The sequence below is a fragment of the Ambystoma mexicanum genome, chromosome 4p (assembly GCF_040938575.1).
Source record: "Ambystoma mexicanum isolate Mex_15411 chromosome 4p, UKY_AmexF1_1, whole genome shotgun sequence".
In the NCBI taxonomy this organism is placed as follows: domain Eukaryota; kingdom Metazoa; phylum Chordata; class Amphibia; order Caudata; family Ambystomatidae; genus Ambystoma; species Ambystoma mexicanum.
This window is the reverse complement of record NC_090927.1, coordinates 1159268602-1159280452: the sequence shown is the minus strand read 5'-3', so window position 1 is coordinate 1159280452 and position 11851 is coordinate 1159268602. Positions and strand designations below refer to the sequence as shown.

General features: G+C 41.3%; 1 protein-coding gene across 1 annotated transcript in view; it reads right to left on the bottom strand.

Moving 5' to 3' along the window:
• Positions 1-848: 848 nt before the first annotated feature.
• Positions 849-11851, bottom strand: part of CCDC170 (coiled-coil domain containing 170) — a 466382-nt gene continuing 455379 nt past the window's right edge. The window contains exon 13 of the mRNA XM_069606775.1: positions 849-6960. Within this exon, the coding sequence (XP_069462876.1) occupies positions 6823-6960 (138 nt within the window). The 3' untranslated portion in view covers positions 849-6822. The remainder of the gene's footprint in view (positions 6961-11851) is intronic.

Genomic DNA, 11851 nt, shown 5'->3' with positions numbered 1-11851 from the left:
CACAAACTGTTGACTGCACCAAAACCAAACTTAAATACGGTAGACAACAATGCTGTCATATGCCATTTGCTCCAGAGGAAACAAAAGCTTGTTCGCTAAGCACATCCTTAAGGAAGCTTCATCTTAATAGGAACTTTTCACTATCTTAGAAGACCCTATAGTGCCTCACATCTTCATCCCTGCCCAAGTCTGCTTTGCTTAGTGAGAGATCTTCCATGCATCCAAAATTGAGTTATTATATGAGAACATTGCCAACAGACTGTCTAAGATGAATGACCCTGTAGGACCTTGCGACTTCAGCTTTGCCCGCTTCACTATGTTGTTATTTCTGTGCAGGACTTCTCCCTTTCTTTTTAAACATCTGCAGACCTTGAACTGTTAGAGGTTGCATGTCGAGGAGTCACAACGATTACTATGCAGAGGAAAAATAGTTGCCAAACAGAAAGGCCATCGGTTTGTGGAACATGATTTAGTTAATGTAGAAAAGGTACGTGTGAAGAAAATAGTCAGCAGAGAAGTGGTGAGAAAAGGAGTGACTACTGTAACTCAAGCCTTGGTAAAAGGGCCTTCAGGCTCAACTATGTTCATGCTTGGAGACAAAACGAATTGGGAATTAAGTTGATGGTGCGACTAAAGAGAAAGCAGTAGTGACCCAGTTTTACTGGACACAACACAACGCTATTCTACACTGGTGCCTCATTAATTGCTCTTCTGAGCACAGCACAAAACAACTTTGTTTAGTCAGGAGCGCCTGGAGACCATGGATATAGCAGCGGTGCATGGTATAGATCAATAACAAAGTAGTTCCATTTTAGATTTTGGCTATACATTAGTGCACACACGTCATATCAATTAGAAATGTTTATTGTGCTATGAATCCATGACAAGAATCTTGACAGGGGCATACTGATTTTATTACATGTACAAATTCTGAATGTGCATTTTGCATTCTTGTTTCAGCACATATAGTGGAAACGTTAATTCAGAGAAAATAGATTAAGCAAAGGCAAACAAGAAAAAGAAACATTTACATTTACTAGCATTGAACTGAGGCAGATGGGTCACCATGTCAATGTGAGCAGTGTCAAGCCGTACTGTGTAAGGAATCCATTTCTGGACCTGTCAGACCCCATTGCCTTTATCCGCTTGGCTGTGCCGCCGGCTGCAAACAAGCCCAGTTGGCCAAAGTGGCACTTTAACATTGTCCTGTCTACGGTTCAGCTTCAAGGGATTTACCAACAAACATGTTCAATACAGTTTCTCCATACCTTCACATATATCCCTGAGTCTCACTGACATTTGTATGGTATTCAGAAAAATATGACTTGATTTTTATCAAATAGAATCACTGACTGTAAAGCAATGCTTCAACGAGCACTGTCTCTTGGAAATAAATACTAGAAAAGGGAATGTGAAACATGCCAGTTAAAATGAAATAAGACATCAAACTACTTAAACATTTAGAGTTTAAAATTAGTTTAAAATTGGCACTATCTGCGGTAAATAAAGGGGACGAAACACTTGGGCTCCATCTAGTGTCTTGTTGAGGTCTGGGAGAATTGTTTGGGTTTGAACCTGAATCCTCCCAATTTTCAGGTGATTCAGAACCGTCTGACGTACCCAGGCATGATTCATGATTTTGTTTTATCTTGGGTGGAAGTTTTTTATATATGATCTAACATGTAATGGCCCGTGGAGCACAAGGTGTTTTTTTAATTCATTTTATAGACCTTTGGGAGAGTCTGAGAACTAGGGGCTCATTACAAGTATAGCAGTTTGGGGAAAAAGTGGCAGTTACTGAATTACCACTTTTCCCCCTTCGCCATACTGCGAGTTTGGCCCTGGAGTGAGGGATTTACCTCCAGCTTCATCCCTGAAGTAAATCCTCCCACTTTCCGCTGAAACATTACTACAGCAGTAATTCCACCGGCAGTAATTCTGCCAAAAATCTCCAATGGAGTCCTATGGACTCCAAATTAATGGGGACTAACAGCGCCACCACCACTTGTAATCCAGCGGTAAATCCTTTGGGTGGTATTCTGGCAGATTTATTTTATTTATTTATTTAAATTTTTGTATCGCGCTGCATACCCGCAGGCCTCAGGGCACACATAAAACAGAGACAGGACACACAACATGCAGAATCAAGCCAGAATAGAGATAAGATGACAGAAGCCAATTAATCTGGGCTAAGGTTGAAAAGGTAAGTGTCTATAGCCTTTTTGAAGAGACGATAGTTCTTTATTTGGCATATAGCAGCAGGAAGAGAGTTCCAGAGAGTAGGAGCTTGGATGCCAAAACTTGTGCCACCAAAACGGGCCAGTTTAAATCTTGGCTGAACAAGTGCTGGAGCTGCGGCTGATCGAAGATTCCTATTGTTTAACTTGATCTTGATGCAATCTGAAAGGTATACAGGGCTTGAGAGGGACACACATTTGTGAGCCAGAGTGAGGGCTTTGTGTGATATTCTTTGCCTCACAGGAAACCAGTGCAAAGTTTTTCTGAAAGTGGAGATGTGTGTGCGATGCGAAAGATGGTACGCACAGCATTGTTCTGTGTGACTTCAATGGCTTGGATGGCGACGGCTGTAGTACCGGTCAACAGGCTGTTACAGTAGTCCAGCCTGGAATTTATCAGTGCTGTAGACAGCAAGGCGCAGTTGTCACTAGTTATAAAAGGTTGGATGTATTGTATACGTTTATTAATGACTCCACAGACCGACCGAATGTTGGATACATGAGACTTCATTGACAGTTCATCATCCAGAATAACACCCAGACTGTTATGATATGATCTGCAATCAAGAAGTTGGGGTAGTCTGGTGTGAGCTTACACTTAGTGTTCTTGGAGGTAACAATCATTAGCTCTGTTTATTTTGTTATTTAGAGCTAATGAGTTGTAAATAGTGTCACTGAATGGATTTCTTTTATCAACTGTGAATATTTTTACATTTGTATTCCTTTTGTACGAATTGTACTTTAGAACTTAAAGCTTAAAATGCTGAATCAAAGTATGTTTGATGGTGATGATGATGATGATGTTATTTAGGGCTAATGAGTTACAGGCCATTCAGTTCTGGATGGCACTGTAGATGTTACTAAGGGTTGCAGAGTCTTTCTTATATTGACCGCTAAGCTGAATGACAACCTGGGTGTCATCAGCGTAGTTTGTATATTGGACAACCAGGCTATTCAGTAGGTCCAACAGTGGCCAAATATATATGTTAAAAAGAAGCAGCGACAGGCAAGACCCTTGCGGAACACCCCATGTTTGAGGGATGGGAGTAGAGTGGTTGTTCCCAACACAAATCCTCACTTCTCGTGGTCCCAAGACAGAGGCGATCCATTTCGATGCTAGAGTGGAGCATTTTGCGACCTCTCCAAGCCTTGTCACAAGAAGAGTGTGATTTACCGCCAGAATACCAGCCAACGCGTAATGAGGGCCTAAGACTAAGGACAGTACAATTTGTTTTTGTTAACAAACCAGTCTGGGCTATAAACATAGTAGAAATACTACCTTTTACTATGTCTTTAGCCTACAGATCGACTGTACGTCTTCTTGAGAGTGCTTTTTTTAAATACCTCTCATGCATGTTTTTAAAAATTATTTTAGACAAAAGAGAATCTCAGTCTGTGTTTTTATGTGAGAGGAGTGGAGAGAGGCTCACAAATTGTCCTTATGGACATGTTCCTCAGAGTGGAAACTGCATGGGTGCGGGGGAGTGGCGGCTCTGTTTGCACTTTAGTGCAAAAGATCCCCTCTGCACAATTTTACTCCTTTCCAATAAGGAGTCTAAAAGTAAGGTGTAAAACACTGAGGAAATCATCTTCACTCTTCTCTTTTCCACTATGTGTTAGGAAAAGTGTAAATGCCTGCTGCAATTAACGATTGCAGGAGGCATTTACAATGGATTCCTATGAAATCTGCCTGCTTTTAGCAGGTGGTAAATTTCGGCAGATTCCATAGGAATCCATTGGTTTACCAACAGTATGAAAATTGTCATACAGAGCTGGGAAGGGGGAAGAAGACATGTAAACTCTGCCCCCCAACTCTAGCTGACAAATCCTACTAAATATTGTGGATCAGGAAATGGGACAGTTAAAGTGGCAGTAAACATTACCGCCACTTCTACCACCACTTATTGCCACTGTAGGGGGTTTGGAAAATTATGGAGATATGCAAATACTACATTTTCTTTTAATAAGGAGTTTCACCTAGGCCTAATCTTCACACGTTTTCCCAATGTTTTAATATTGATGATACATATAAATTACGGTTTTTAAAACTCACACTGCCTACTGAATTTCAATTGTATTGAGGTTCTAGAAAACTGGTGTTATTACCTAACTCATAGCTGCTCCCTTTATCAGTCTTGTAAGGAAGAAGGTTTGTTGGCTCTACTAGTACGCAAACCTATAGCCTGAGGATATTTAGTGGGAGACGCTTGTGCTAAGCTACTTTACCAATTAGTCTTTCTTGTAGGCTTTCCTTTAATCTTACCAGCTACATATTCTGTTATTGCAACCTTCTGGGAAATTGCAGTGGCTAATTCATCTTAATTCATTTTACAGTCTTTCTTTTTAACTATTTCCCCTTATCACTTAATTGATCCTTCTGGTTAAATTATGATCTCTACTGCAAGAGAACCAAAAACACAAGTAAAGCCAGGATAATACATTATGTTTCTGGCTAAATATTGGTCTATGGCTTTATTTTGTATTGTTGAATAGTGCAGTTGCTTATTGGGTTTACCATGTCCAGCTCTTTAAACAGACTGTCCTCCTCTATGTGGATTGAGGCCAAGGTCAAACCGGGCAACTGTGCACAGTGGACATATTATTCTGAACCTAATAAATACCAAAAAAAAACAAACATTGAAAAGACACTATGAAGCATTAATGCAAAGCTTTCAGCTTGAAATAAATATGCAAATCAGCTCTTCTTGCCTGACCCAGCAAGAGGAAGCATGTGTCCATTTGGCAATTTAGGTATGGAGGTTAGTAGAGGGAGGAGCTAGATGTCCTTTAGATTTTCATGTTTTCTCATCAAGCTATTATTTGGACTTTGCAGGGGGCGTCTAGGTTATGTGGAGGAGACAGATTTCTTATTAATCTTACAATTATTCATTAAGGTGTCCGATTTCACTAATTAAGATTTATGCCTTACAATCCCAGGCATGCGCATGCAAATCTTTTGCATTTCGACAGCTGTAGAATTTAAGCAGATTCCTTTTTATAATTACATTTAGAGTAATTTCAAGCGCCTTCAAAAACTATCAGATTATGAGTTATGCTGTTTGAAAAAAATATGGCTAAGGCAGGCCTGAACAAAGTGAGGTCCATCTAAGGTGCGAATGGCTTTTACAATTTTTCACCGGGAGATCTGCGCTGCTAGCAGAGCCGATCAACCGATGATATATAAATAAAAAATAGATGGACGCTGCCATATGGAAAAGGGACTAGGTCACTTTTCCATGTCTATGGACAGACAGCAGGAGCTCAGAGACTGTAGCGCAATGCTCCGGGCCCGCAGTTAAGTGGAGGGGTTGAGGAGTCAACAGGGAGAGGCTCCCTGTTGCCTCCCCACAATGACAAAAAAGGGGGGGGAAAGCAACACCTGGGGAAGGGCCTGGGGTGGCTGGGACAGGGATTGTGTATTCTCGCTAACTGTTCCACATGATTCCTAAAGCACCTTCTTCAATGTGTCTCTACATATCTATTGCACCACATCCAAGAGTAAGAGGCTTATCATTCTACTTTGAGTATTAACATGATATCTGTAGTTAGAATTTTATGGTTTCTGTTCTCGTGCTTTAATACTATGTTCACAGACATCTCACTCCTGCATGTTTTATGATATGATCCAAGCCTCTGATTGATTTTATCCTATTGAAAAGGCAATTGTTACACTGCTTCACCCAACGAAAACAAAACAGTGGGCAAATTCTCAAAAAGTAGAGAAAAACCATAGTGGATGCAACTTTTTTTATGTGAGCTTATTCTCAAAGGTGGCCTGTGCATTTCAGGGGAACCATGAAACAGAGCCCAAGAGGCATCCATTAGTGTTGGGAGCATGGTGCCTTACATAGTGACAGGTCCTCAACGGGCCCGTCTACATGAAATGTGACAAAATAAAAGCATTTCTATCGCATCTCATCACTTTCACCCCAAAAAGGTTTTGAGAATCTGCCCCCTTGTATTCAAATCTTTTTTGGAAATATGCCTATCTGTATGGTGAACTGAGAGAAGTGAAAACGTAAGAGTTTGATGATGTTTTTTAAAGATCTGCTTCCTGTACAAATAAAAACAGACATTTTTGGGGTTCAACTAATAGCTCTGAATTTGTGTAAATTTTCCGGAGCCTAAGGATGTCAGCAGCACCATTATCAAATGGATAACAGTGGTGGGAGGGTAAGTACAGTGAAGCAAAACCAGCAACATTATTTTGAAAGAATCAAGGTCTTTAAATTATATTTCCATCCCCTCCAAACTTCCAAAATGACTGAGTGATTTTCTAGACCAGATATCAACACCTAAATACTTTCAATGTTACACGTTGACACCGTTTGCAATGATTTTGTGTGCATCAGTGACATTACGGAGGCTTCATTGGTTCCTATGCTACATAGATTATTAAAATAATACTTCATCGTAGAAGGAGCATAAAACGATTTAGAGCATAGTGTTTACAAAATGCTAGTGAAATAGAAAAATCGATAAGGTGCCTTTGTGAGTCAGTTCAGTGCAAAAGCCCAGGGCGTGTCTTTGCCATGTCCATCTATTAAGGCATATCCAGGATTAAATCTTTGCAGGCAGTCGTTGTTCACGCGCAGGAGACTATGTGGTGCTGATGGTTGTGGACCATCCTTTCAAGGCGCTTTATGATTTCATAGTCCGGCAGAGCCAGCGTGTTGACATTCAGGCCCAGCAACCTAGAGACCACCTCGCGGAAATCCACCAGCTGAAACGCGAAAGAATAAAACAGGCAATTACAATGTTGCTTACGCAGTGTAACAGCATGACTGAAATAGTTGTATTTTGGGAACAACAAATGTGCATGAACATTCATAGTGTGAATGATACAAATCCTTTTTTGACAGTTAACAGAATTACTGCCACTTTTACTGCACCACCAAAATCCGGGTTTGAAGGTAAAGTGGAGTTTTCATCTACAGCAGAAAGCTGGAGGTGAATCCTCCACTTTACCTTTAATAGTTCATGCATTTACTGTGCGGATTTACAGCTCACAGTAAATCCACCAAAAATCCTCATAGAATCATGTGGACTCCAAAGAGGGGCATTTAAACTGCCACCCCATCACTCATACTCCTCTGGTAATGCCACGGGGAAGAATGGCAGTAACAGTAAACAGTAAACGAATTTGGTAGTAAATCGGCAGCGTCTGACTAGGCCATCAGTGATCTGTTATCCTCTGCCACTTGCCAGCAGCCATTTACATTGTAAGGCCAAACATTCCAATTTCAAGTTTAAACAATTGAATGGGAATATCGGCTTATGACCTAGAATTGATCAAATCCTTCCTCTGCCACTGTACACAGATGATTAAACAGTAGAGCACTGCATTGTCCTTGAAGATGCCAGATGCAGTCCCACAGGGATAACCTCAACCACCCCCACCCCCCTCCGCTTCTATTCAATGAATGTGCAGGTCCACAGACACAACTAATAGAGAGCCACCAGCTGGAGTTCCAGATGTATGCAGGTGATACTCAAATCAGCATTATATTGGACAAGGAGAGGATGAACTAGACCAATCTTTATCACTGTCTGTCTGTACCACAACTGTTTCTAGAGGAGGTCAAATGTCCTCTTCCTCAACAGGTCCAAATCTAAGATTCTCATGGTGGGTGAACCAAGACACAGCTCAATCCCTTTGAAATGGCTAGCATCACAATGGCATCTCCTATGCAACATTGAAGATCACATCTGTGAGTATTTTACGATTCGACGCTTAGCTTAACATCACCGATAATTGGAATTGTCGAAAGGAACACATTTCCAGCTATCACTACTTTGAAAGGTCCAACCCCCCCTTCAAACAAACTACCAGATTGAGCTAAAGAAATCTCTGTTGAAGGCTAGGCCTGACTATTACAATATGGATCACTCCACCCTCCCTAGAAAATTGACTGGTAGATTGCAGATAGTGCAGAACCTCGCATTGAACCTAATGAAACTTGACCCCCATTAAGACTTCCCTTAAAGCACTGCAGTGGCTCCCTGTAAACTTGAGAATGTGTTAAAACTCCTATGCATCATGAACAAAGGCCCACAAGAACTCCAAAGTTTTGCCCTAACTATATCATTCCCAAGACCCTATGTTCTTCCAAGCTGTAAAGCATCTACTCATAGAAGTTGAAATGGTAAAAATCTAGGGGGTACATCCCTAGTGGTACAGGGACCGTAAAGGTTGTAGGTGAAAGGGTCGACTGCAATTGATTCGAATGCAATAGTTGCGAGTCAAAAGGACCAAAAAAGGGTCGCATTTTTTTTTTTAAGGGGGTTCCCCCCAACCCCTATTTTTGGTGTAAACACAACTTTTGTTTCCCTATACGGAAGCCAGAAATACAAATACATTTAAAAAAAGGCATTCAACCTTTTTTTTTTCCGGTCCTTTTGTTTCGAGACTATTGTCATTCGAAACAATGTATTCGACCCTTTGACTGGACACCGGACCGAAACTGTGTGATGGCCTGAACCTAGAATCTGGAAATAAACAGAGCTACTTTTTTTTTTATTGTATCTGGTTTATATGACCTTTACAAGTATTTAATAAACATTTTTTTACATTTCATAGTTATTAAACCTTATAAAAATATTTTTTTACATATTTCATCGAAATTATTTTTGCATCAAAAACAAACCACAAAATTGTATAAACAAGTAGTTTCAACAACCCATTACAGTACAAAAGGTCAAGTGCAAATACGCATTGTGCAAAGAACAAACCATACAGTGCAAATACGCATTGTGCAAACAACAAACCATACAACTAATCAAATGCACACATTTAGCGATTTGCGTAACTTTTAGCATGGAAAAGCCTATTAGATATTGAGACGAAGCCATAAAATCCACCATATAAAATTCACAATCTAAGATTACAAATTAAGCAATTTCAAACAAGATTGGAAATTTCAACCAGCAAGTGTTAAAATGCAACTATCTCTTGTTGTTTCAGAAAGTGACAGAATCATAGCAAATTTATAATAAAAGTATTTCATTTTCAAATTTTTTAAATAAGAAACCAGAGCAAAAATTAGAGCTTTCCCTTGCCCCATCATTAAACAATGCCACAGTGAACCCATACAGTCTACATAATCGACGTTAACAAATCGCTTTAACAAGGCGGTCCTGGCATCTCTAAAGTGGGGACATTCCAGAATAAGGTGCTTTAAAGTCTCCTCTGGTTCTACACAATTCGGAAATCTGCATGACATAGTTGGACACTTTATCCTTGGGTATCCCCAGTACCTAGTCCTTTCCAATGTGTGTAGTTGATTCAATTTAAAAATGCATAAAATAGCTACGTGCAATGTTGCAGGGAAAGATTTGTAAACAGGGACAGCAACCGTCACGTTTACGTATAAACTTCGCATACTCTTTATATCTACTGTATTTTGTTAGTTCGTTTATGGTCAATGACAAATCATATAAAAAAAAAAATTGTTTAACATAACCAGGACGTAGACATAAGTCACATTGATCTATACCAAGCTTGTCCAAGATTGAGAGCATCCTTAAATTGTATGCCATAAAAGAACTAGAACTACAGCCCTTTGTCATCTGATTTAGATCTTGATAAAGCGAGTTGACAAAGGGAGAGAGAATTCTACCATAATTAGAAAGTTCTCCCCATTCCCTTCTGCAAGAGAGAAATATCAATCCTAACTCGTGGTGAATGATGCAGTTGGGAGCTACTTCATCTTAAGATAGATGCTGAAAACAGAACTCTGTGTGTTGTAATGGTCTATGGAAGACACGCCCCAGGCAAAGTGGCAAATGGCATAGACGTAGGGTATGCACACCCACTAAGCATAGTCACAGGGGATGCCAGCTCCCAAGCAAAGTGTTCATAGCACATGTCGACAGGGCTGGTCCTGTCCAGCAGACCCATTGGGGTACGGGAGATGGCTGGGGTATGGCCAAAGGTCATAGTGAAGAGGGATGGGGAAATTCATCCCCTGCTCCTCCTCCTATAAGGTACATGACACGTAAGCAGGCCAGAGATGCCGTGAACGCCCATACTATTTTGGACCAATTCCTAGTGCTCCAATGATCAACAAGTATGTCGAGAGGTACCCACTCAGCCAGCCCTACAGACCAGGAGCGGTGCAAATCTTCACCAGAGTGGATGTGGAGCCCCAGCCTGCAACTAAAGATACCTTAATTGACAGTATTTAATAAAACGCAGAGAAGCCAGGTAGGTGACGTCGTTAGAGATACCGACTCAGCAACGTTAGACAGGAAGCAGACATGCTATCTGCATATCGGGACACAAGCACACTCTCGAATACACGAAGAACACGAGCGTACAGTTCTATAGTTAGAGGACAGATACATATGCATATTGCTATTGCTTTTATTATTTTGTCATTAGCTTAACACAGCAACGCAGAAACCACAAGAAGCAAGAGATCCTGAGTGGAGCTTGCAGATGCTTATATGCCAATAACCTTATGGAACAGCAGGAGCACCTATGGGACCTGCCAGAGGCAGGTGTGACTAACATATGGTGAATATAGACTAGCATGGACACTGTAGGAACCGCATAATGGTCTAGGAAAATTACAGTTGGCCACAAGCCTCTCAGCTGAGTTGAATTCAGTCTGCACAAGAGCAAACGTGTGAGACAGGACCCGCTGCAAAAGCCACCAGATACGAGTGACATTCCATTCCCTTAACAACAGTAACACCATCTGCAATAAATGCAAATAATTCTTCATAATTCAGAGCATCAGAACTCCAAATCATGGTCTCCGAACACGTGACCCGGCCTACAGATGCCAGAGCTGGGAAAGAAAGCTGATCTCATGCCGCCAGACAGAAGCTTGCAACGAAGATGCTACATTGTGAGACAAGTGTTGCATGAAATGAATGGGCAATCTCATAGTATATGGTGGTACACACAAGTTACAATGCAGACACGTAGTCATTCGTATTACCTTGCGAAGGTACACTAAGAGCTGAGAACCTTTGCGGATCCCACGCCTGGGGACGTCACCTCTAGCCAACCACAGTTCAGTATCCTCGGCAAGGGTAGCAACGGGCAAGCACCAATGGTAAAACCCTCACACTGCAACATTGTTAGAGCTAGCAATTTGGGGATGGACCAGGCCAGCCACCTGACATGCGAGAGCCAATAGATTAACATGTATATTGTCCACTATACGTGGACTATTACTCAGTACCCAATCCAGTAGTGCGATAGGCTTTCTGGAGAGGGGTCCAGGTTGTGATGTTGCAACTTTAGGGCAAAACTGGCCTGGGAGCCAGCAGACGTTGAGTGGTCCTCGGATTTCTTCTATCCTTGTACTGATCCCTGTTGGTTTTGCTGTAATAAACCTAGTTTGAACTTGCTGTCTGGGTCTATGTTCATTTTTTTTTGGAAGTTGTGGGGCCTTCCAAGAGTCTGTGAACTTCTAGTGGCCCTGCTGTCTACCTGGAAGTTTGCCCCAACAATAGCAAGGCACAATGCCTACTGGAAGGACTCAAGGCCATTCACAGTGGGCACAATGTGTGGCTAATAGGTGCATGTGGTGCATGGGGCATGCATCAAGGCCATGCCCCATGCAAAGAGGCCATTAAGCATCGCCAGAGGCCCTGCACAG